The 24928-nt window shown below is 43.3% G+C and overlaps 4 protein-coding genes across 9 annotated transcripts in view; 2 read left to right on the top strand and 2 right to left on the bottom strand.

Annotated features, from left to right (window-relative positions):
• Window positions 1-2581, bottom strand: part of LOC311017394 (protein bicaudal D homolog 2-like) — a 40451-nt gene extending 37870 nt beyond the window's left edge. Inside the window, exon 1 of one of the 2 annotated variants that reach the window (XM_084015695.1) lies at window positions 2029-2581. In XM_084015695.1, the coding sequence (XP_083871821.1) occupies window positions 2029-2268 (240 nt within the window). In that variant the 5' untranslated portion in view covers window positions 2269-2581. The remainder of the gene's footprint in view (window positions 1-2028) is intronic. The other variant, XM_084015696.1, reaches the window with a different exon arrangement.
• A 2803-nt stretch (window positions 2582-5384) lies between these two features.
• On the top strand, window positions 5385-11533 carry ptpdc1b (protein tyrosine phosphatase domain containing 1b). Of its 4 annotated transcripts, XM_084016090.1 has the most exons (12): window positions 5385-5935; window positions 6190-6270; window positions 6368-6446; window positions 7009-7174; window positions 7262-7342; window positions 7453-7571; window positions 7989-8126; window positions 8218-9245; window positions 9504-9680; window positions 10209-10319; window positions 10415-10498; window positions 11416-11533. In XM_084016090.1, exons 3-12 carry the CDS (start codon window positions 6410-6412, stop codon window positions 11419-11421), a joined length of 1947 nt encoding a protein of 648 aa, XP_083872216.1. In that variant the 5' UTR covers window positions 5385-5935; window positions 6190-6270; window positions 6368-6409; the 3' UTR covers window positions 11422-11533. The 4 variants fall into 4 exon arrangements, with proteins under 4 accessions (XP_083872216.1, XP_083872215.1, XP_083872217.1 ...); XM_084016089.1 differs by lacking the exon at window positions 11416-11533 and having other exon boundaries at window positions 5387-5935; window positions 10415-11033; XM_084016092.1 differs by lacking the exons at window positions 5385-5935; window positions 6190-6270; window positions 6368-6446; window positions 11416-11533 and having other exon boundaries at window positions 7115-7174; window positions 7484-7571; window positions 10415-11033.
• fbxw12 (F-box and WD repeat domain containing 12) lies at window positions 10297-15576 on the bottom strand. Of its 2 annotated transcripts, XR_014597644.1 has the most exons (11): window positions 15387-15576; window positions 15222-15259; window positions 14382-14548; window positions 13892-14016; window positions 13575-13781; window positions 13339-13503; window positions 13038-13245; window positions 11814-11995; window positions 11603-11733; window positions 11342-11517; window positions 10297-10315 (listed from the first exon to the last, which is right to left on the bottom strand). XR_014597644.1 is itself a non-coding variant. In XM_084016093.1 (10 exons), the coding sequence occupies exons 1-10, from the start codon at window positions 15483-15485 to the stop codon at window positions 11418-11420; spliced, it is 1422 nt and encodes a 473-aa protein (XP_083872219.1). In that variant the 5' UTR covers window positions 15486-15576; the 3' UTR covers window positions 11104-11417. The 2 variants fall into 2 exon arrangements, 1 of the variants encoding a protein (XP_083872219.1); XM_084016093.1 differs by lacking the exon at window positions 10297-10315 and having other exon boundaries at window positions 11104-11517.
• An 886-nt stretch (window positions 15577-16462) lies between these two features.
• LOC311017411 (protein Wnt-7a) lies at window positions 16463-24682 on the top strand. Its single transcript, XM_084015727.1, has 4 exons — window positions 16463-16680; window positions 17190-17416; window positions 19612-19883; window positions 23339-24682. Exons 1-4 carry the CDS (start codon window positions 16610-16612, stop codon window positions 23819-23821), a joined length of 1053 nt encoding a protein of 350 aa, XP_083871853.1. The 5' UTR covers window positions 16463-16609; the 3' UTR covers window positions 23822-24682.
• The last annotated feature ends 246 nt before the right edge of the window (window positions 24683-24928 follow it).

The raw sequence follows: 24928 nt of genomic DNA, 5'->3' as shown, positions 1-24928 counted from the left end.
AGAATGTGGCTTTTACATTTGATGACAGTAATAACTGATTTATGTTTTGTGAGAGCGTCCTTCAAAACGTCCCACGAATCAGAGCACCGAAAAGAAGATAAATATGACATTTGTCTTCTCACAATTTGCAATGATATCTAGATGTATAAGTTTGGATTTGGAGTGGAAACCCACCACTGAGATAAGCGTTCATTTGAGCCCCCTGTTCAGACAGTAGCTTATCGTGTTGTGCTCCCAGCCATCTACTGTTCCTCTACAGACAATAGAGAGGAAGCAGAGAAGGAAGTCAGGAGGAATGTGTTTGCATATCTCTCCTGATACCATCACTTCTGCCCTTCATACAGAGGCTGTGTTTGGGGTGGAGGGAGGGGGTGGAGAGGGGATAAAGCACCATAGCTATAGTCTTTTCAAAGGGTTAACATCTGATCAGTGATCCACAAGCCAGTATAACCCAACCCTGTGGCAAGAGAAAGAAACCTCGGCCACAGCTCGGAGCAAATAATTGAGTTTATTGGCCGCACAGATGGATGTTTGTGTTCCATTATGAGACGAAGAGAAAGGCAAAGTCTAGGAGGCAGACCGGACTCACCATCAACTGGTTTATTTTGAAAAACCAGAGATCAAACCTCTCAAATATCCCTCCTCCTTTTTATTTTACTGCCATGGCTATTCTTTTAGACCGTTTTCTGTTTGTTTCTTCTATTCAGATCGTTTTGCTGTCATTCCTCTGCGGCAGAGCGAGGCCTTCCTGCCAATAACAACGACTTTGAGAGAGAGAGAGAGAGAGACTCAGACTAAAAGGGGGGCCGATGAGCACATTTCATGGCAAGGAATAAGGGGGTTTACCCTGAACACAGCTTTCTCAGCCATTGGTTGCCTCGCCCAGTGGGAGGACGCAGGAAGACCTCATATCTCAAAGGAGGATGTGAGCAACCAACTAGTCAAAGGGGGAATCAGATGTTTTTCTTTTCCATGAACTCTTGTCGGCACAGAGTCAGTGGCAGCAGCAGTCAGCAGCAGGCCAGTCTGCTAAATGTCACTCTCCTACCAGACTTCTCTCCTTTTGGATCACAAGACATGACAAAACTGCCACCCACTTGAAGAAAAAAACTGGACAGTGGGGAGGCGGGATGAGTCCGGCTACTGTCCAGAAAAACAGAAAAACCTTTATATCTGACGCTCTAGCTCAGCTTGAACACGTCACTCAACATTCTTTCCATTCCCAAACGGTCGTTACTCGTCTGGTTTCCTCTGAGAGTTATCATCGCTCCTTCTCTCTGAGCGGGAAGGTTCAAAATTCAAAAACTTACTCCCGCCCCCCTTTCAAACTTAACTAGTAATTCTGGTTCACGGCCTGAGCAGAGACACTTTTGACAAGACAATCTGATGCCACTCAAACATGTAATTAAAGTGTTTTTTCACATGTAAAATGCAATTAAAACATGGCAAAGGAACAGAACTGAACTTTAAACAAACACAGGTCACAAATGAATGACTCAGGATGCTTTAATGCACCCGTATGAAGTAGTGCAGATAATTGCTTGTGATAATGGTCATATTTGTACAGTCGGTAGATCTAGATTACAGAAATGGGGGGTGGAAACACGCCGAGGCTTTAGACTTGATAAGTCAGAAAAGGAATGTCTTCAGAATAAGAGCCCACGTGAGCAGCATGAATAAATAAAAAGGTGGCAGAGCGATGGGGGACACCCTGAGTAAAGAGGGGGGGTGGGGTGTGGAGGAAGCATCCCCTCCTCATCTTGCATTTTTGACCTTGTAGGATGAAAGACAGATGGCTGTCCAAATGTCCATATAAATATTATTATTATTATTATTATTATTATTATTATTATTATTATTATTATTATTATAAGACCATACAAATAAAAATAAATTATACAAGCTGAATGATAGCCAATAAGAAATGTGTATACCTCATGCTCCAAATTAAATATTAGGTTCAGGGTTGATTTGAAGATCCGATAAATTAAATATATGAGTGATTTATTTATTTAAAAAGCAGCCTACCTCTTTCAGCAGGTCCACCTCCTGCCTGACGCCCTCGTACTCGATCTCCAGGTCGTCGTACTGCTGTTTGAGCTGCTGCTTCTCCTCCAGCACCGCCAGCCCGTACTCGGCCGCCTGGATCTTCTCGTTCGTGGTCTCGCTCAGCTCCCGGGAGAGACGCTCGATCTCGGCCCGCATCCACTCCGGCGCGGCCTCCAGCAGCCGCATCGCGTCCGTGTAGCCCCGGTCTTCCACGGACATGGTGTCGGTTCAAGTGACGATCAACCAGCCAGCTGATCTACGGCGAGTAGATGGGAGAGGGGGGTGATGCCGGGGAGTCTTCAAGCGGTGTCACCTTGAAGAAGAAGCGGGTTGCTTAAATTCGTCTGTATTTAAATTGCATGATTGTTACGCTTAGGTTGCTTCGTTGCCGGTCTCGTTTTCTTTGGTCAAGTAGATGCCCCTGTTTTAAATGAGCACAGACGAGGGGGTGGGGTAGAGGGGGAGCTCGTCTGTATCTTCTTAAAACTGCTCCATCGTTGGGCTCCAGCGTTTCCTTCACCTCTCCCCCGGCTTGTCGGAGCAATTGCGCCGGAGCAGGAGTACTAACTGCCAAGACAAGAAGAGGGATAAACAACTTCTGGTTCTTACTTTCAAAATAAAACGCTCGTCGAAGGTATGGGAGGGAATAGGTTTCGGATCACGTGTGGTTTTGCTTTTTTTTAACGATACTTCGTATAATTAAATATAATGTTAGGTTGAATACACATTGTGTGAAAATCCACTGATAATTTCTCATATTGTTAGAACTCTTCTATTTTATTTTGAAGGCACACGGAATCAACTTCCGGTAAATGCCTGCCATCGGCACCGGCTTATTTGAAAGAACGTTCGTCCATACAGCTGCACGGTGCGTTGAAATGACACGCGCCTACGCAACCAGCTGGTACAGCGGCGGTGCCTGTCGGGAAATGTAGTACTCGTACTACGTAAAGTCAACGAAAGGGGGCCCTGCCGACGCCAGGAGCTGAACTCACTTTCCCGACAGCCTTTGCCTATTTGCTTATGTGGAGCGCGGAAATCTCCGTCCCAGCCGTTTGTTGTTGTAGAAACAGAAACGGGGCCAATGGCGGCTCCGCTGCAGCTGCCAAACGACTATCTGCTGCCATCTGTCGGAAACGATCATTAATTAATCATTTTTTGTGATTAAGTTCACTGCATTTTCACATATATATAGCTATGCTAACACATTCGTGTCCACTTGAAGGGTCCTAGCTTAAACAAAAAAATAGCTTAAAATGTTAGCGCTACTCGTCATGATTTACGTCACACTGGTTCCCCTACCTGTCACCGTCGTTGTCTACATAAAGTCGTCCATAGTTCTGTTAACTTGCTATATTGACACTTTCAGTCCAAATCATGACATTAATCTATCATTCAGCTCCCTCTCGCTCCAGGTCCAGATCCTATCGAACTACTTAACCCAAAATCTCGCGATATCTCCTGAACCATATCTTAACAGCTATACTACACCCCACCCCGTTTCATTACATTACTCTTTAACTGAAGAATTATTTCCTTGTAGAAAAAGATTTCTTGTAAAACAGAAATTACATCAGAAACAAATGTGATAATAAGACAATTGAATAATTAAGAAAACAGATATTGTACAGATATTTTGGTTTGATATTCACAACTGGATAAAAAAATGATGATGCTATATCTAAAGATAATATAACATTTGGTTTGACCTTGCAAAACAAGTAAATTTAAAATATTCTTGAAAAATACAAAAAAAAAAAGGGGCCAAAGCACAACGTTTGTATAACGTTATAAAATAAAATGTAAAATAAAGAGCTATGCTTATATTAATTTGGTTTCTTGTCTAGTCTTCTTCTATTTGATCTTGTCATTCTATTAACCTCATTTTATAACTATTTACATTTTTCTGTCATTCATTTTTACGATCGTAGGCACTTCTGATACTTTGTAACTTAATGAGTTATTATATATATATAATTAATTAGAGTTAATATATATGAGTATTTTCCCACTTGACAATCCTTTTGTATTAATGAAACCTGTAAAGGTGTCGATGTTGCCGTGTTTGAATTGCACATCAATAAAAAAAATACTTTACTCTAAATAAAAGGTCTGAACTCAAGTATACTCACAATTGAATGCATGCTTTCATGAATGGTATTCTCGTCTAGTTTATTAGCCTACCTGGTTCTCATTTGGACAGACAGATTTACTGGTGTCGAGACAAACATACAGGTGTGTGATTAATTAAATTAGCCTCATGACTCACTGACTTCACCCACAGGGATTCTTACTGTACATGAAACAACCATCATTCATGTTAACAATTACAAGTACATACTCAAGTTTGACCTATAGGTTACTTTAAACATGCAGGCCTATACGCTAAATTACAAATACTTTCAATAAAAAGCCTACAAAGTAACTGATGAAATGTAAAAGATAAGTACTTCTTTTCCTCGAGTAATATTTGGAATGCAAGCTGCGTACTTTATGGAGTATTTTATCGTGTGTGGGATCTACTGCTACTTTTACGGAGGTTGAGGATTCATTCACGTCACACACCACTGCTGTTCATTGACACCATGAGATGTTGTTGGGCTGATGCCTGGCTGTGTTGCGATACAAGGCAGGAAGGTACCGTGTTGGTCCACGGGGCTGCGTTCCTCATCGCTGGTAAGTTAGTTTCAGGGATTTGGATTTAGGGTTCTCGATAAGAGTGCAGATTAAATCTAAAGCATGCTTCATGAAGGGATCACAAGACATGTGTGAGTAATGGTGTCATTTGATTGGATAAGAGCCTGCCTGTGATCACATTTATCCCCCTTTTTTTTAAATCTGCAGGACAAGAACTGTAAATTGATTGTTATTATTTGCTTATCTGAATCCTATGATTTACAGTATCTCAAATTAGTTGCTGTTATTTTGTCCTACATGATACATTTTAATACTATTGTATTTCCATATGATGCCCCCCGAGATGGAAAACACATTTCAGAATACAAAGTAAGACTCCAACATTTCACAAAATGGAAAAGAGAAGAACAAAGTATATTTCCCTTTCTTAAATCATAAAAACATTTAAATGTAACCAGCTGTAGATAGAGATACATCCAGAAATGCAGTTTCTGTCACTTTTAAATGTGCAGCATTTTCAGACCGCAATTAGGGTTATTGGCTTTGAAGTCAAAAGCTGTACATCATAGACCGATCTATCCCCTAACCAGCTTTAGCACGGCGCAGGGTAAGCCAATCAGATTTTATCTACTTGCTATGTCACCGAGGTCCCACTATTTGTAGCAGCAGAGTAGGAGGGCTTAGAAATCCTCTGAACTGGTTCATGATACACACATAAAAAAACAGAATCTCTCTTGAATGAATTCACAACACATCATCTGGAAGAGTTGGACAACGTGCTTCAACAGACAGAATGTAATTGGGAATGGTTGTATCTTACAAACGTCCAGCAGACGTGGGTTGAGGAGTGGGAGCTCTGTTTTATTCCTTTGCAATAATGAGATTAGCCGTCTAATCCAGGAGGAGTCAGGAATAGCCCTCCTCTCCCCCTCAGACCCGCAGACAGGGGAAAGCGTAGGGATCATTTTAAAAGACACATTTCATTTAATCCCACGCCTGATGATGATGTCAATGCTGGTGAGACAGGTGACTTTCCACAAAAAGGGTGCAGAGGCTTGTTGTGGGTCTCTTGTGACGCCACGCGGGGATAATCTGAGATGAATCAAATCAAGCAAAGGCCACGGGATTGACTTTTCAGAGCCGGAGAGGGAAAGGCAGCGTCAGAGCCGCAAGAAATGTCTGCCATGCAGCCGTGAACTCACTGTGCTCGTAGATGGTTGTTTCAAGGATCCCGTCTCACCCACTACAGGTAAATAGTGTTTTACTTATTTGATTTGCTGTATTTAGTGTTATCTCATCTTTAAGTGGGTTATTTTGCACATTGGTCTGTGAGGTGAAGCTTCCAGCTAAGAATAGCAGCTTTGCCAATCCTTTACAATGGCTTACACCTGCTTTACGTCTGACTGGATACGATTCACGATGTTGATATTTGATCATAAATGTGTATTTGTACTTGGTTTCTTCATGTTTAAAAGCTTTGATCACAGTTTCTTTTTGTTACAGTCCAAAAATATTAAAATCCAGAGCTCTGGTTATTCATGAGATGCACGGTAAAGAAACTGCTCACTGTATTTCAGGCTTAAGGTGAGACTTGTTGATATTACATATGATCAGGTGTTATATATTGTAATGAGGCATATATATACTATACATTTATATATATATACATGTGTGTGTCCAGGCTTTGCTATGACTGTGGATGTGAGCCGAAGTGAGTCTTCACATGGCAGAAACAAGAGGGGGGGCGCTGATGGAATACAGTAAGTAAGATGGTCGTCAATAAGGTGGTCGGGTACATCTGTGTTTTTTTTTCATTCCATCAGAATGCAGAGTAAAAAAAAATCTGCCAGAAGAGTTGCTATTTTTATTGTAATGCCCTCATGACATACTTGCAATGCCAGCTAAGGATTAGACACCTCTGTCAGTGAGCTCTGATGATCTTAATCATTCAGGTGTTACAGACCGGCCTGCATTATCTGTGCTGCACTCATATATATATATATATATATATATATATATATATATATATACACACACACATATACACAGGGTTAGTTCCATAAGGTTGGAAAAATTTGCAAATGTCTCGTCTTTTATAGCCAAACAAATGTTATGCATGAATTCATTTCCCCTGGGTAGTTGTGACACATAATGTAATCTTTGACCTGGTCAAAAGTGATGACTGATGCGTTTAAATAGGAATAAACAGAGTATTGTGTCTGAAAAACTGAAAACTTTATTAAATACGATAAACAGGTGAGTCATATTACGAAGGATTTAAGAGTAAAGCTTTGTGAAATAACAGATCTTTCTTGTTTTTAGTCCGAGCCCCCAGGGCGAGGTACACGATTATCGGAGAAGCTATACGTTACGTCATCCCCGGACATATGCAATGCTCAATCGGCTGTGGAGGTCAGGCCTGCAAATACGACAATCCGAGTTACTGGAGTGATAACCAACAGGCCATAAGTGGCCTCTACTCATCCTGGTACGTATGTTTCTTCTTCTTCTTCAGTCAGCGATATTATAAACTGTAACATTCCTCCAAGTGATCGGCATCTCTGCACCCCTTTAGGGTTTCCGATCATCTCCTCGCCATGTCCAGACCCTCGACAGAAATCATTGAGAAGTACAACATCATCGACCAATTCAGAAGGTATACACGACTTCCATTGTTGAGCTTTCCTGAGCAAAGAAGCCACAGCGCCTCGACGACAATAATCAGCTGTGACTGTCTCTTGTTTGTGCGTTTGTGTCCGTGTCAAGGTTTGGTATTAAAACAGTGATCAACCTACAGATTCCCGGTGAGCACGCCAACTGCGGGAACCCACTGGAGCCAGAGAGTGGCTTCTCGTACCGGCCGGAGGTCTTCATGGAGAACAACAGTACGGAAACCATAATTTTCTTGATACCATTGTTTTCTTGCTACCATCGTTTTCGTGATAATATTGTTTTCTTCATACCATAGTTTTCTTGATACCATTGTTTTCTTGATACCATCGTTTTCTTGATACCATCGTTTTCTTCATACCATAGTTTTCTTGATACAATTGTTTTCTTGATACCATCGTTTTCTTGATACCATCGTTTTCTTCATACCATAGTTTTCTTGATACCATTGTTTTCTTGCTACCATAGTTTTCTCGATAACATTGTTTTCTTGATACCATCGTTTTCTTGATACTATCGTTTTGTGGATACCATCGATTTCTGGATACTATAGTTTTCTGGATACCATCATTTCTTGATACACTTGTTGTTGTTGTTGCCCGTGTTTAACTGATGTTTCACCATGTTTTTAGTTTATTTCTACAACTTCGGCTGGAGTGACTACGGCGTGGCGAACCTCACCACGGTGCTGGACATGGTGAAGGTCATGGCCTTCGCGCTGCAGGAAGGAAAGATAGCGGTTCACTGTCACGCTGGTCTCGGCAGAACAGGTAGATCAGACGTTGTACGAAGGTGTTCAGGAGTTTTTCACATGTTTTAATCTGACATGTGATGAAGGGTTGTCTCCTCTCTACCTTGCAGGAGTGCTGTTAGCGTGTTTCTTGGCCTACGCCACCCGGATGAACGCTAACCAAGCTATTCTGTACGTACGTGCCAAACGACCCAACTCCATCCAGACGCGAGGTCAGCTGCGCTGCGTCAGAGACTTTGTCCAGTTCCTCGCCCCCCTGAGGAGCGTGTTCTCCTGCGCCGAGCCTCGGTTCAACCCGGTCACACTGCCCCAGTACCTGAACCGCCAGAGGCACATCCTGCACGGCAGCGAGAGGAAGGAGCTGAGGCACCTGCCCAAGATCGTCCAGCTGGTGTCCCGGCTGCTGCTGGACATCGCCGAGAACCGCCAGGTGATCGAGGAGGACATCCTTGAGGCGCCCGACATCCACGACCTGGAGATGACCCTCAGCGCCATCGAGAAGATGGGCCCCAAGCTGTTCGCCAAGGAGCCCCGCTTACCCGGCATGCCCACATTGCCCCGGCATTTCCACGAGCCGCCTATCTTCTACCACCGCAAGAGTCTGTGCTACAGCGAGTCGGACTTGAGGCGACTCGGCTCGGAACTCAACCTCCTGACGCAGCCTCTGGGCCCAATGTCTCAGAGCAACGTGGAGATGAACATCTCGCCACCCAAGGTGGCTCAGAACGCCGCCGCCCAGCGACAAGGGCAGAGCGACAACGCATCCAACCTTTCCCATGGCTCGAAGAGCTCCCTCTGGCAAATGAAGAACGTGGAGAACCAGAAGGACGGATCCATCCTACTGAAGAAGGCGAGGCGGAGGAAAATCCAACGCAGCGAATCGGTGGGGAACGAGGAATACAGCGAGTACAGCGTGCTGTCCAGGTGGAAGGCGGAGCGGAGGGAGGAGCCGGTCCTGAACGGTATGAAACCTCGACTCAGAGACGACAATCAGTCGGAGAAGTCCGAGGTGCCTTTCATCACGCTGCAGTCTGAGCTGTCGCTGGACGCCCGGCGGCTGCTGGTGGCGCAGGCGCTCGCGGTGGACGTGCTTCTCGACGGGGAGGAGGAGCACAAGAGCAGAGTCCTGCTCTGGCAGGTAACCGGGCCAAACAGCTGATGTGGCGTTTGTATGCAGGTAGAAATGCATGGAACAAATTATGTTCATACCATGTCAACTAGGGGAGGGAATCACAGATCACCTGCATATTTTTATTTTTTATATCGATATTTAGCGCCAGTGAATCGATAACGTATCGCAGCGGAGAGAATCACAATATATAGAAATTTCTATATATTGTCCCACCACTGGCACGCAGTAGCTGACTAACATAACATCTCTTTGTCCTCGTTTCAGGCAGAATTGAACCTCGGCGGCGGCTGGGAGCGGCTGTGCATGGAGCGGGATCCCTTCATCCTCACGGGTCTCATGTGGGCGTGGCTAGAGCAGCTCAAAGAGCCGGTCATCTCCATGCAGGAAGCCAAAAACCTGAATCCCGACAACCCCGACGGCGTCCTCAACACACTCGGCCAGGTCAGTGCTGATCCACATTTGAAAACGACGGCTATACTACAATTTCATGAGGGGTGGGCGAAAAAATCAATTCATATAATAATCGCAAAAAACGTAAAAAAAAAAATATATATATATTGTAAGCTACAACGTGTTTCGTACCAGGATGTACCCACTCGAAAAACGAGTCTTCCAAGTTCTTTCGTTTCCTGGCTGGTAAAAAAACAACAACATCAGTTAAAATAATGTTAAATTTGTGCGTGAAACACGTGGTCGGACAAAAAATCGGTACATGTACAAAAAAAATTCTTAATTTCTAAGATTCTAAATCGATTTGTTTTTTAAATAATTATTCTTTTTATTTAATACTAAAAGTTTGTGCATGAATTCATGTAGTCTTTGGTCTCTTGTATCAGTTTCAGTTTATTAGCTCACAGAGGACCGGAGTAGATCCTGAAACATGTACTCATTCAAAAATCGATTTTGAATCAAAATTGATTCTGAATGTTTACAATATTGAGTCTGACCCTTGCTTTGGTCTCTTCCCAGGCCTCTAAAGAAACGCTGACATGCATCCTTGATTGCATGGCTCAAATGCTGGTGATACCGCTGGAGGTCGAAAACACTTTCCTGAATCGTACGATCAAGGCTTTCACCTGGGTGAGAGAAAAAATAATCCATGCACTCGATTACTTAAGGATTGTTTTCAACACATTTTATTCATTTCATTGTCACTTGGTTTTGCCTTCGAGCAGCTGAAGGACTCGGAGGACGGGAGTGAAGTGTACGAGTCGATGTCGGCGGCTCTGCGATCGGTCCTTCAGGAGATGAGATCTATGGTCAGCGACGGGGAAGACATACTGACGTCTTCCTTTGCTTTAATATAGATGCTAGCAGTTATTCATACGTGGTGGACTGCCTGTACATCTGCTCTGTGCCTTACTTAATACGTCATGTTTGTCTATCTAGACCAAATATAACAATGCACAGTATGTAGACTAGTGCAGCTTATACATAACTAACACACCTCAGTATATGTATATATTATTTACTTCATTAGTGATTGGAGAATTATATATATATATATATATACACACACACATATGTGTGGTGGGAATCATCAGTCACCCCACGATTCGATTATTTAACGATGCATCTCTATTTTGGATTTAAATATAATGAGAATTTTTCCTTTCAAATCATTCAAACCAATTCCTATTTGTATGATACAGTCGATGTGCTACATTACATAAAATGTGGAAAGATTGCAAAAAAAATAGAGAATTTTGGAAAAAAAATATATAGATTATTTATATATATATACACACAAATATATATATTAATGTATTTATTTTTTATAATATATATATATATATATATATATATATATATATATATATATATATATATATATATATATATATATATATATATATATATATATATATATATATATATATCATTTTCTTTAATAAAAAATAAATGAATTAATAATGGATTTTAGACTCTCCTGCATCGCTGCAGAATCATTCAACAAAACTTCCTGATGCATCGTAGAATCGATTATTTCTCCCACCTTTAGTATATAAACATACATATTGAGAACAGGTGACCAAATTATGTTTTGCAAACATTATGCCTTAAAACAGAAATCCTTTTACATATAATGTTATATAATTTACCGTGTGACGACCGGTCCGTAATAAAAACGAATGCTCCTCCTTCCCGGTGTTTTTTTTTTACAAACTGCTTTTAGGCTTAGCAGGCGAAGGAATACGCCTTTAAGACGTCTTTCCCGTCTCTCCCGTCCGCCAAGGCCACGATGCTGGAGTAGTCGCAGGCGACATGAGAGAACCCGCTAGAACACAAGAGGATGGACGGATCAGGAAAGGACTGCCGAGGATAACGGAGACTGGGATGTTCTTGCAGCATATAAAAGGTACCTGGACACCGTGTGGGATCCCCCCAGCAGGTGGTATCGGCCCTCCAGGGTCCACCCGTGGTCTCCGTCATGCCTCCACGTCGACACTCGTAAAGACAGGTCCCGGGACGCCGTCACCACACGGAAGCTATCCTGCAAACATGCACAGATGGTTTATGTATAAAAATAAAAAAGGATATTTCTTTGAATTTCCCAATCAGAAGTCGACCCACCACACATATAGAGGAGATGGGCATGGTGTGGTCTTTGAAGCTAGCCAGCAGGACTCCACTCAGATCGTAGACCCACAGCTCCGGACCGGCTGCCAGCACCACGCAGTCGCTGTCCTTGGCCTCTAGGAGGACGTGTGAGGACGTGGTCTTCAGGGTCAAGGGGAAGGACTTCACCTGCTGGACTGAGATCAGAGTCAACAACAACTTTTAGGAATCCTCTTTTTAACCCCCAAAGATGTAGATTTCAGGCTTTATTCTGGGATGTTGAGTTGTCCTGAACATCTTAATTTTCTTTTCTTTAGAAGACTTGACTTCGGCATTTCAGCTGTCGCCATTTTTGTTGGTTTTTTTGCAACCGGAAGTGACACCAGAGGGCGGACCTCATGACAACCAAACATTCAACAAAAGACATTTTTTAGGCACCCGAAATATTCCAAAAAAACGATGAAAGGGTCTTTTTTCGACCAGAGGAGTCGCCCCCTGATGGCCAGTAGAGAGAATGCAAGTTTAAGGCAGTTCACTTTTCAGACCTGCAATTGCGTTGCTAGGCAACACCTTGGGCCCATGTTTACTTCCAGTCAGTTGTTGCCATTCATGTAAACATAAACCAGAAATAAATGAAATGTTGGAAACTGAAATGTTCTATATGTTGATTAGCTGTGACATCACGACTGTACAGGAAGTCACGATCACTCATTCAAAGCTCGAGTGCAGGACTTTTGGTTTCCCCCCTATGACGGGCATAAGGCATAAGGAAGTTTAAACCATTTCAACTTTATTCTCAACATTTCGACTATAATCTCGACACTTCAACTTTATTCTCGAAATCGTATTTCAACTTTAATCTGCTAACTTGACACTTCGACTTTATTCTATATTGCATTTAGACTTTAATCTTGACATTTCGGCTTTATTCTCTACATTTCAACTTTAATCTCAAAATTGTATTTCAATTTGAATCTCGACACTTCAATTTTCACAGTATTTATATAGCACTTAAACCTGCTTTATAATAAAAAGAAGACAAGAAGGGTTTTCTCACCCTTATATTCCACTACAGAAAGATAACGTCCTCCACAGAAATAAGTTAAATCCACACTGATAAGATCCAATCTGGCAGTTTAGCTAACTCAGAGAATGATTCACAAACTGACGTCTGAAATAAAGATTCAGTGCTGCATTCAAAGCGTATCAAAGTCAATCCCCACGTATCTCAGCGCTCACCCTGGATCTCTGACCGGTACTTAGTCTTCTCGACTCTGATGTCGAAGACAGTGAGGGCTTTGTTGTCCCGGCGCTCGTTGTGGACCACGGCCAGCCTGGCGGGCCGGCCCGGCACAAAGACGGCAGCCTGGCAGCCGGCGACCGGCAAACCCCGGCACAGAGGGTCTCCGTCCTCAGACGGCGAGGTCAAGCTCTCTGTGGAAATCACCTGCCAAAACACCAGATACACATGTTGCATCATCGCCGCTGTGTTATCTGTATGAGGTCATGTGGTCAACACATGAGGACACAGTCAGAATACCTTCGGGCTGAAATCATCGTTGTCCTTGGTTCCAGCCGCGATCCATTTCCTGTCCGGGGAAACTCGCAGTGTGTTGACTCGAAAGGTGTCGCAGACCATCACGCTGGACTTCTTGGTCAAAGCTGAGCCCTCCAGAGTCCACATGGATCCCTGACTGGTTCCAACCTAGAACACACGTTACCTCATGAGATTATAAACTACGTTATTATTTTCAGAAATGTGTGAAGGTGACTTACGCTCAGAAACCACTTGTTCTCGATGTTGTACTGCAGTAACGTACAGTGGGGGGACGCGGTGGGAAAGGAGGCCACCTCCTGGCCGGTCTGACCCCGCCAGGTCTTGATGAGGCCCGCGGAGTCCGCGGTGATCAGGACTTCATGCTGCTCGTCACTCGCGATCCCCGTCAGAGGAGTCTGAGGCGGACTGCACCAGAGGGGTTCACCCTGAGGGGACGAGACGCAGTAACTAGTGTAGCATGAAAGCATGGGGCTCGTCTTGTGTAACCAGTGTAATGAGGTGTGACGACGACGGCGGCGGCGGCGGCGGCTCTTGCCTTTTGGACGTCCCACGCTCGGACCGTACCATCAGTGGAGGCGCTGCACACCGTGGAGCTGCTGCTCCAGAGGTCCGGATGCTGAGCAGAGTTCCCCTGCAGGTACACGAACCCCACCACCCGGCCTGGCAGAGGTCAGAGGTCAGAGTTAGATGTGACATGGGGGGGAGGGGAGAGAGATGGAGAGAGGGAGAGAGAGAGAGGGGGGGGGAGAGAGGGATGGAGGGGGAGAGAGAGGTGGGAGAATGAGAGAGAGAGAGAGGGGAAGAGAGAGAGAGATAGAGAGGGAGGGAGGGAGGGAGGGAGGGTGAGAGACGGAGAGAGAGAGGGGGGAGAGAGAGGGGGAGAGAAAGAGGGATGGAGGGGGAGAGAGAGGGGGAGAGAGACAGAGGGGAGAATGAGAGAGGGAGAGGGAGGTAGGGAGGGAGGGAGAGAGAGAGGGGGGAATGAGAGAGAGACAGAGAGAGAGAGAGAGAGAGAGAGAGCATACCTGTGTGTCCTCGGAGGCTCCTGCAGGTGTGACCTCCTGACCTTCCTTCCTTCATCTTGGTCTCTAAGTGTCCTCGTCGCAGGAAGTATCTCTTCCACGAGCGTCTCACGCTTTCACTGCCGAGGACGCCGAGGTTACAGAAGCTCCAGCGCTGCAGACTCAACCTCCTGAGTGGACACAAAGAATGTTTTCATGTCAAATATCATTATATATAGATATATATATATATATATATATATATATAGACAAACCGAATAATGGCTGGATCATATCAGATATTTTAATAAATAGCAGTTCAGTACATTTCCATCAGTTTATTAATGAATGGAAAGAAATATTTAAGTCGAGGCTTAAAACTGAAATCGGTGCATCCTCATTTCTTTTTTTAAAAAAAGGGCATTTTCTAAGATTTTAATTCATAATTTAATTCAGGTATTAGTCTGTATCGGGACTGAAATCAGTGCATCCTTAATTCACAGGAGCATCCACTTTTTTCTTTTCTTTTTTTCCCCCAAGATTTTAATTCATATAAATGTCTGTTATGTCACTAACGACTGACTGATGAACGTATTACAATATATATTTGCAGTTTTACACACTGGGAAATATGATGACGTTCCGGGGGAAAAAATGCTGTTTTTTTTCTCACAAAAAATATATATAATAATAATTTTAAATTGAACTGTGCACACATGTGTGAAATTCATGCAACAAAGAAAACCTGCTAAATTCAGAACATATTTCCACTCAATAATGAATTCTAAATCAACCAGGTTTAAAATGTGATTCCCACTTTAACTCTCAGAATCACACGTTTGATTCCCTCAGATCGAAGCTCACCTCCATAACCAAGGTCTCTCTGCAGCTTCATTCCAATCCTAAAAAAACACATTATTATTATTATTATTATTATTATTATTATTATTATTATTATATTATTGTAAAAACAGACAAAAAAGTCACTTCTTGCACACGAGCTACTTCCGCATGTCGGACACTCTTTACCTTACACACACCGGAGGCGCTGATCAAATCTCCGTCGGTCAGGAAGGAGAAAATATGGATGAGACAATCACCGATCAAGTGCGGGGGATGAGGATCCATACTGATATCGATAACCCGTTGCAGCCCCCCCTCTCCCCCTCCACCAACAAACAACTACCGGTATCTCCCTACTTGGGAGTGACGGCAAAGCTACGGGAAGAATCCAGGGACAAGAGGAGTGGTTTTGTTTCGCTTTTTTTTTTTTTTAAGCCTGCGGTGTCGCCGCCTCGCCACCAGATGTCGCCATTGTAAAAGGTAGGCGATGCAGAGGAACGTGCGGGACGGAGACGCACGACAGGTAGCGCGGATCCACGTATTAAACTAATCCATGGATGCATTTTAAATATATGTTTTAATTAATATGATTAAAAATAAACAACTACAGTTAATAAAAGTGTAAAATGTCATAAATATGGTTAAACCACCTGTTGAGTGCAGAGTGTCATTCATATCTACTTCAAAACAACTCAATCCTCTATGTTTTATTTATTATTATTATATTTATTGTTTTATTTTGTAATATTTTAAATTATGCATTTTTTTGGGCTTCTTTTTTGCAAGTGTTGGGAGATATTAGTTTATTCAGTAAACTTATAACATCTGCTTTAAAAAATGGACACATTGGGTTTTGAGCCCTGACCCACTTAATAATAAGCAAATAAAAAAGCCATGCCAATCAGTCAAGGTGATTTCACGGCAGAGGCGTGTGTGTGTGTGTGTGTGTGTGTGTGTGTGTGTGTGTGTGTGTGTGTGTGTGTGTGTGTGTGTGTTGAGATTCAGCTCTGGCGGGATTCTTCCGCAGGGCCCCACGTCTCCTGTGAACACGCCCCAGATAGATGAGCCAGATATATAGCCGAGACCTGCGGGTAGCAGAGGAACTGTGAGGGAAAGACATAATCGCACTTGCTCACCACCAACCCCCCACCCCCCCACCCACCACCACCACCACCCACCACCCGAGGGTTACCTGTGACACCCTCGCGATGACAAGAAGGCCCAGCGAAAGGTGCAGGGAGTTTGGATGATACCCTGAAAAAGAAACAGAGAAAAAGAAAGTGTGTACTATTTTCTTTTTTTTGTATGCTCCCCGTGCGTCGGGAGTTCCGGTGGAGTTACTACCTGCGCTGACGCGAGTTCTTCATCAGCTCCACGGATCGGTGCATGAACCGGAGCGCGGGGCCGCAATGAGTCGGAGAACACGACGCTGGATTCTACGAGTTTTACTTTGTCTGGGGATCGTGTATTTGAAGATCGGGTGAGCTGCGTTTATTTCCCCTTCACGCCGCTGCGCTGCGGGACAGAAAAAAGAAGGATTTAAACGTTTTGTTGGTGCGCCTCGTGTGTCGTATTTGCTCCAAAAGAAGGGCAGGTGATTTTTTGAAAAACGATTAATAAACATAAAGTGGGTAAAGAGTGTTAAACTGAGTTAAACTGCTCTTTCTCCTAATAACATTTCCTTCATTGTGTCCTTAAAGGCTGGTTAACACCCGGAATAATCATTTAAAGTGTCTACAACTTTAATATTTAATCAACACAATTATTTTAAATAATCTCTTATAAAGTGGGATCATTTTGGTGATTATTTCTAGTTATAATAAATATAATCCCATAAATATGAGAGTATACCCATCTACTGTTTATTAAAAAAAACAGGCGGATTTGATCATTTAAAAAAAAGTGAATAAAAGAGGTTTAGGGTAAAAAAAATCATCTCAAAAGAATATGAGAAACATTTCCTCAGTCATATCCATCTTCCATTCACAGTGGCTTCTCGTCGGTGGTGGCCCTAGGTGCGAGCATAATCTGTAACAAGATCCCCGGTTTGGCCCCCAGACAGCGGATTATCTGCCAGAGTCGCCCCGATGCCATTATCGTCATCGGAGAGGGAGCCCAAATGGGCATCAACGAGTGTCAGTTCCAGTTCAAAAGCGGGCGCTGGAACTGCTCCGCGCTCGGGGAGAGGACCGTCTTCGGAAAAGAGTTGAAAGTGGGTATGTTGCTGTCTGTTAACGTTTGTTTACCGTTTTTCTAGCATTAAACACACTTTCTATGCGATGCGTATTTGTGCGCATTTTACGCACGAATGCGCACACTTCCAATTTGGCTGTTTTGTGATTTACATCAAAAGACAGTTCATATTTATGATATTTGTTACAACATTCAAGCCCTGTATGACCTGATGCATTGATATCATTTAAAAAAAAAATGACCTCGTCATACATCTTTTCCCACGTGATCTCCAGTTAAAACCTGCACATGAATGCTCATCCGCTGTGCTTTATTGCATCCATTGTCCCATCAGGAGTCATGAGTGTCATTTTCATCAGGCCTAGTTTTTTTGCTCCAGAGTCAGGTTTTTTTCTCTCTCTCTCTATAAAACATGTATACCTGAAGCCAGCACTGTAACAAAGCTCCTGTGAATGTTTGGCAGCCTTTCCTTTCAGCCCGGCGGAGTCTCCAGAGATACATTTTCACTGGTCTTTATCCCGTCTAGTGATGGGTGCCGTGGCTCCCACTGTAAGGACGTGGATGTTACCACGGGTATAAGTTACAGTGGGGCAAAAAAAAAAAAAAAAAAAAAAACAGAGAGGAGAGCAAGACCCTGAGAGCTCCAAATTAAGAGAAACAAATGAGTTGAAATCAACGTTCCTGCTGCAGGATGCTGGCATTAGAGCTGTAGTTTTGTGGCTCCTTTGAACTGATGAAGTGGATTGAAGGCTGTTAGATATGAAGGACATGAAAACCAGGAAGACCTTTGAAAGGTTGAATGAAGTATAATGATATTTTGGTGATTGTAGTCCATGTAAGGAGTTGGATAAACACAGAAGATGCTTTAGATAGAAACTACAACATAATTTGGATTTATATTTGAGCTCTGGGAGGACGATTGATGTTAAACAAAGAATCCCCAAAACTTTTTTTTTTAACACAATGGTCAGTAGCTTGGACCAGCTGTTTGAGGCCGCCGCCGCCGCCTCCGCTGCTGGAAAGAAAGGATTATCTCCTCACGCTGTCCCAGTGAAAACAGTGGCGTTTGACAATGTGTTCCTTTCTGAACGAGTGGTTTCCAGCTCATCCAGAGTCTCTGTTTGTGTTTTCCAAGACAGACCGTACCAAATAGATTGGTTTCACCGATCAGATTAGTGTCAAAGGCCAGCGGTGGGAAACGGAGTGGAGCTGTGAGGGGGGGGGGGGGGGGATGCAAAGTGCATCAGCATTGAGCCATTTTGGGCCCTGGACTGTTTGCACTTGAACTTTGTCGTTACACTAAACCGTGTGGGATGAGATCCGTGTTTTAAAAGAAGGACTCTGCAGGAGGATGAAAGAGGAACAAACATGGCAGAAGAACAGCGAGCTGGCACTCCCCCCCCCCCTTTTTCTCGTCCGCCTCGTTTACAAGGTTAGGAAAAGAAAAAACATTCATACCAATCTCTTGCGGTGAACTCATGCACTCAGAACATGCAGCGGAAAAATTAACAACGGTGCAGTCAGAACTCACCGACACACCTTCTTTTCTGGCTCGGAGCCCATCCAGCCTATAAAAACGTCCACATAATTGATGCCTCAATATTTTTTTTTTCTTCAATGGCGAGGGCACACATCCAAGATGTTGATCAGAAAACATGGCGGCTTTGCATAGTGATGGTGGGGGGGGGCACAAAGAAGGTCCGATGTTTGTCTTGAACAAAGACAAGAGAGGAGAAGTTGTAAAACTGTTGTAAAACTTAAAAATTAAAAAGTGCTACATAAGCAAGGAAGTATTGCTTTGTAGGCGTACGGTTCTGAAAAAAGATGAATCGTTTCCTTCTCAGCTTCTTCTTCTTCTTCTTCTTCTTCATCGTCCCGTCAGATTAACCTTTAGTGATCCGTCGATATTTCCCCCGTCGCGTGTAAATGATTGGTGAGCCGAGATAACGGCAGGAGGAAGATGCCGATGTCAGAGCCTTATGAGCTTCCACACAATGTGACAGCGGATCAATAGCCCTTCCTTCGTCGACAGCCCTCTTATTCATGCCTGCTTTGTTGACTGTGCCACCGGTGGCCATTTTGGTTCACGGGGCAGGAAGCAGTTTCCAGGTCAGGTTTAAAAGAAAAAAACAGCAAGTCTGTGATAGAAGCACACACACTGTTATTAATTAATCTTTTAAAAAAATACATTTCTTCTTCTTCCTCCGTGTTCCGCCAGGCAGCAAAGAGGCGGCGTTCACCTACGCCATCATCGCGGCGGGGGTCGCCCACGCCATCACGGCCGCCTGCACGCAGGGCAACCTGAGCGACTGCAGCTGCGACAAGGAGAAGCAGGGCTTCTACAGCAAGGACCAGGGCTGGAAGTGGGGCGGCTGCTCGGCCGACATCAGCTACGGCCTCGGCTTCTCCAAGGTGTTCATCGACGCGCGGGAGGTCAAGCAGAACGCCAGGACGCTGATGAACCTCCACAACAACGAGGTGGGACGCAAGGTAAGTGATTCACACCGAGGAGGGGGCGGGGCTTTAAGTATCAGATCTGTTCCCTGATGGAAGTTATTTCATGGAACAAAGAATAGACCGACTTAAGGCCGTGATGTGATGCGGTTAGGGGTGTGGCGGTTATACAGGTATTAAACCATAAATGTGATATTAATCAGATTAAATATCGATATCATGTTAATAACACATATAATAATAGCCTCCTGCTTTTAGTGCCGTTATAGTTACAGGCTCTCCCTCCCCATCAGTCTACACGCGTGACTGAAATTCAAAGAGACAGATAAAGTTAAAGACTAACTGCACACTAATATAATAATTAATATGACTGTTTGATTAAATACATCAATGCTGGCATTAATGATGACATTCCTTCACCAAGTTTATAAAAAATGGTTAAAAAATTGCTCAAAATGCCGATCTACAGTTTTAAATCAGCCCTAACTTTCTAGAATTTTGAGATAAATTCAACCGTTTTGAATTTAATCTACGTCACGAAACAAAATAATATTGACGTCCTCTCATCGGACCTCCCTCTCCGCAGCGTTGACTGTTTTTTACTTGTTCCGATATCGTTGTGTAGCATCACAATCAGAGTGTTCTCTACTTTCTGTGGACTAGAAATGATGCTGTCTTAACATCGCAAATTAGTGTTAATCACTGATTATCTATCTTAAACTAATTTCGGTCATTTAGCAACTGGCTAGGTGGTGAGCTAATGCTAGCTTGCTAATTCCACCATGCTTTCATGCTAACGTGACGCTGTTTTAAGTAAAATGAGACCGGGGTTGCAGTTACGTTTTAAAAAGGAATTATTATTTTAAATTGTCCCTATAGATATTGAGTGATAAAATCATTATGGTGAAACCCTAGTGGCGGGGGGGCGCCACAGAGGGGGGGGGGGACTGAACAAGCCAAGCCGTATCAGAATAAAAGGCTGCTTTTAAGGAAGGAGCTGTCTAAGTGGCAGGGTTTGATTACAAGCCAGATCTCTGCACTGGAAACCGATTGACACTGTACAAAAAGGCATTACCCCCCCCAACCCCCCCATGGGATTTGCACCATTGGGACCGTATACAGTTACCTTTATGACAAGCCCCGCCCACAATATCATAAACCCACATCAGGTGCACATGCACCATCGAGTGTGTTTACTGTTTGCTTCCCAGCTTCGATCGTCACGATGAGGCTTAGAAAACTTGAATCCACACGTTTTAGTCATCATACGGTTAGTTTCTAATATCTATATATCTATATCTCTATATATCTATAGATATATAGATATCTATATATCTATATATCTATCTATATAGATATATAGATATATACCGGGCGACGTGATGGTGTTCACAATGCTCGTTTCTGCATGCACGGCTGCAGAGCGAGCTGCGAGTCACAAAGAGACTCCAGTCAGTCTGGAGGTTAGAGATGGAGAGGAATCATGTGCCAAAGTGAGGTGAGGGAGGAATAAAGAAACAGCTTTTGCACCAAAAGTTAACTCCTATCCTCTCTCTCTCGCCCTCTCTCTCTCTCCCTCGCTGTGCCAAACGGCCTGATTCACACAACCGACACGTCCGTCCCACAAAAGCCTCCCGCCGGCGACACAGCCGTCTCCCGGCAGACCGATTCTCGACGCGACCGTGAATTCAAAATCGGGCTTATCTGACAGATAAATTGCCTCCCAGGGAAAAGACTGTACTCTTGGATTCTACTTTCTCTTCCGTCTGCTGATAAATGGCCTCTCTGTTTTGATAGCCCCCCCCCCCCCCCCTCCTTTATTTATGCTAATCAGACGCAGTGACACCGAGCAGGCCCCCCCCCCACCCCGGGTCCAAGACCTCCAACACAAAGGCTGTCACAAGTGTTGGTCACAGGACAACTGATGGATTAGAGAGTCGGTTCACACGTCTGTATTTGGGTTCTTATAGTTCACTCGCCAAGAAGCATAAATATCGCCTCAATGGCGTCTGGAGACCATTTCTACGACTGCGTGTTCGGACCACTGTAGGAAAGAAAGAAAAAAGAATAAGTCGCAAATTTGTGACTTTATAAAGCGATAAGAAAGTTGTTTATAAAGTGACAAAAATCACACATTTGTAAGTTTATAAAGTGACAAAAATCGCAAATTTGTGAGTTTATTACAATGCTAACAGCCGGCATCTATGCTAGCTAACTTCCCGTGAATGTACGTTTATTTTTTCGTGTGACGACGCCTCGTTAAGGTCCTTAGGGTGATGATGTTGATGCTTATTGTTGGTTTTATTTATATGAGGCCAAATATGTCATCTTATGGGTGTTTTATTGATTGTTGGGCTAAGATGCTAGCGGTAGCTTTCACTTGTTGTCATAGCAACAGCAAACAGCCGATGTTAGCAGAAGCAAGCAACTTGTTTCTATCGGCTTTATGTATTTATAAACATTTTTTCCTACAGTGGCTTTAACTAACGTCGCACATATCGACCTCCGAGCAAAAAAAAAAAGGAAATTGCAATTTAACCTCCGTTGCCGGAGAGAGTCTCCGTAATGGCCTCCTTCTCGTTGTCATCGGCTCGGGCTTCAGCAGTAATCCCAGTCACTCGGCGCCTCGTACAGTCACTCTTGACATTTGTGTGTGTGTTGTGTGTGTGTGGTAACTACACACACGGAGCCTGAAATCTGATACATTATTTTTGGCTCCCGTGTGTATGTGTGTGTGTGTGTGTGTGTGTGTGTGTGTGTGTGTGTGTGTGTGTGTGTGTGTGTGGACGGTATCACGCGGCTACGCGGTGGGGGTGTGTGTGTGTGTGTGTGTGTGTGTGTTTAATCCCCCGAACTACATCACGTTGTTGTGAAGTTGCTGGTTTTGTACAACAATGTTTGAAATGTACTTGACTTATGTCCAAAAATACACCCTGAAAACATGAATACAACCTATATTAACAAATATATTATTCCTGTTTGTTTAATATTATGTTGAGAAATTGTTATAAAATAGAATTAAAAAAAGATTCAACAATTTTTTTTATATTTAATATTATTTTGTATACATACATCATTACAAAATACTGTTATACATGACACTATAGGCTGCACTACACCTTATTATTATTATTATTATTATTATTATTATTATTATCAATAATAATAATAATAATAATATATTTTATTTGTAGTGCTCTCTTCATTCAATAAATCTAAAAAAATGAAATAAATAAAACATTTAAATACAATATATGAATGATTATTGGCCCGGTTTAATAAGTAAAAACAATGGTGTAAGATATGTAATAGGTGGTTCCTCCAGCGGGTCTCTATCAGCCTTGGGGGTCCATTGAAGACCTCAGCTCCAGCAGATAAAATCCTTATCATGGTAACCTGCGTGGTAATTGGTTCTAATAATCTCCAGCGTGTTTTAACGTATCATCAGAGCGTGTTTTAACGTCACTAACTCTAAGTCCCCGTGTCTCCAGGTCCTGGAGAAGAGCATGCGGCTGGAATGCAAGTGTCACGGCGTCTCCGGCTCCTGCACCACCAAAACCTGCTGGACTACACTCCCCAAGTTCCGTGAGCTGGGCTACATTCTCAAGGAGAAGTACGCGCACGCCGTGCACGTGGAGCCCATCAAGGCCAGCCGCAACAAGCGGCCCAAGTTCCTGAAGATCAAGAAGCCCCACTCGTACCGGAAGCCCATGGACACGGACCTGGTCTACATCGACAAGTCGCCCAACTACTGCGAGGCCGACCCGGTGACGGGCAGCCTGGGCACGCAGGGCCGCGTCTGCAACAAGACCATGATGCAGCACATCAGCGGCTGCGACCTGATGTGCTGCGGCCGCGGGTACAACACGCACCAGTACTCCCGCGTCTGGCAATGCAACTGCAAGTTCCTGTGGTGCTGCTACGTCAAGTGCAACACCTGCAGCGAGCGGACAGAGGTGTACACGTGCAAATGAGAGTATTTATCGTAAACTTTACGAGAAGACTCGCTGGACGTCGCGATTCTTTTGCACACGGAAGCTCCTCCAACACGCCTTCTTCTCGGACTGTTTCGTTGGGCTGCGATGTCACTGTAACCCCTGGCAACCAGGAGCGGGAAGACTATTTAAGCTATATGGACATTTAGAGGAAAAAAAATGGAAAATGCAGATGAATTATTTGTGGATGCGGGACGCACTCGTCGGATGTAACGTCGCAGCCACATTTTGGAATATTTAACACGCTGTATTTAGAGAATGATAAATAATTAATATTAATTTATTCTATAAAAAGGTGAAAAAACTACTGATTTTTTTGTCCAATATGGATAAAAAACAACTTAATGGTTGTTGTTTTTTTAGTTTGTTAAAGAGAATGGAAACACACACTTTGTTAACACACTGGATTTTTTTATGTGTTTTTTAGTATAATTGTAGGCGACTCACGTTGACCTCTTGACCCTTGACCCCCCCTGCTCGTGAGTTGGTCTCCCTCTCTGTTTGCTGCTAGTCTAGAGAATCCCACTCTTGGCTTAACGGGACTTATTCAGCGACTTAAAGAAAAAAACAAAAAAAACACAGGCACATTTCCCCTTTTTTTGGTAAATATTGGTTCATAGAGTATATTTTGTAAAAGCCTTATTTTTATATGAATGTCTTATTTATATCTTTTTTTATTTGCATATTCAAATGTCGAGACACCTTTTTGTTTTTAAATCCCTGTGAGAAAAAAAAGCTGATATATGTTAAGTTGGCCCCCTGCTGTCACTGCCATAGTTGTATATTGTGAGTGATAGAAACTGTCTTATTTCATGAATACTACTGATGGAATACAGGAAACAGAATAACACTAACCACACGATTCCCATTATTGCTTCCTCATACATCCGAATCTGAGAACAAACGGCATGCCATAAAGGAAAGGTAAATGTAGTAAAAAGGGAAAACATACTGCTTTACAGTTGCAATGCTGCAAATTACCTAAAAACTTTTTTTTAAGGCATTAAATCATTGAAAATTCAAGAAAAACTTCCCATAAAGTGTCGTAGCATGGAAGTTGACTATTAACGACCTTAATCGCTCGTT

Source organism: Eutrigla gurnardus (genome assembly GCF_963514095.1).
Source record: "Eutrigla gurnardus genome assembly, chromosome: 8".
NCBI lineage: Eukaryota > Metazoa > Chordata > Actinopteri > Perciformes > Triglidae > Eutrigla > Eutrigla gurnardus.
Note: the sequence above shows the minus strand (reverse complement) of the source record. Positions and strands in the feature narration are given on the sequence as shown.

Coding starts and splice junctions, on each gene's coding strand:
- ptpdc1b (XM_084016089.1), top strand. CDS start 6,410: ATGGCAGAAACAAGAGGGGGGGCGCTGATGGAATACA. Junction 7,175..7,261: donor AGTGGCCTCTACTCATCCTG/GTACGTATGTTT, acceptor GCACCCCTTTAG/GGTTTCCGATCATCTCCTCG. Junction 8,127..8,217: donor CGCTGGTCTCGGCAGAACAG/GTAGATCAGACG, acceptor TCTACCTTGCAG/GAGTGCTGTTAGCGTGTTTC.
- fbxw12 (XM_084016093.1), bottom strand. CDS start 15,485: ATGGATCCTCATCCCCCGCACTTGATCGGTGATTGTCTCATCCATATT. Junction 13,782..13,891: donor GAGCGTGGGACGTCCAAAAG/GCAAGAGCCGCC, acceptor TCGTCCCCTCAG/GGTGAACCCCTCTGGTGCAG. Junction 11,734..11,813: donor CCATCTCCTCTATATGTGTG/GTGGGTCGACTT, acceptor GCATGTTTGCAG/GATAGCTTCCGTGTGGTGAC.
- LOC311017411 (XM_084015727.1), top strand. CDS start 16,610: ATGAGTCGGAGAACACGACGCTGGATTCTACGAGTTTTACTTTGTCTG. Junction 16,681..17,189: donor ATCGTGTATTTGAAGATCGG/GTGAGCTGCGTT, acceptor TTCCATTCACAG/TGGCTTCTCGTCGGTGGTGG. Junction 19,884..23,338: donor ACAACGAGGTGGGACGCAAG/GTAAGTGATTCA, acceptor CCGTGTCTCCAG/GTCCTGGAGAAGAGCATGCG.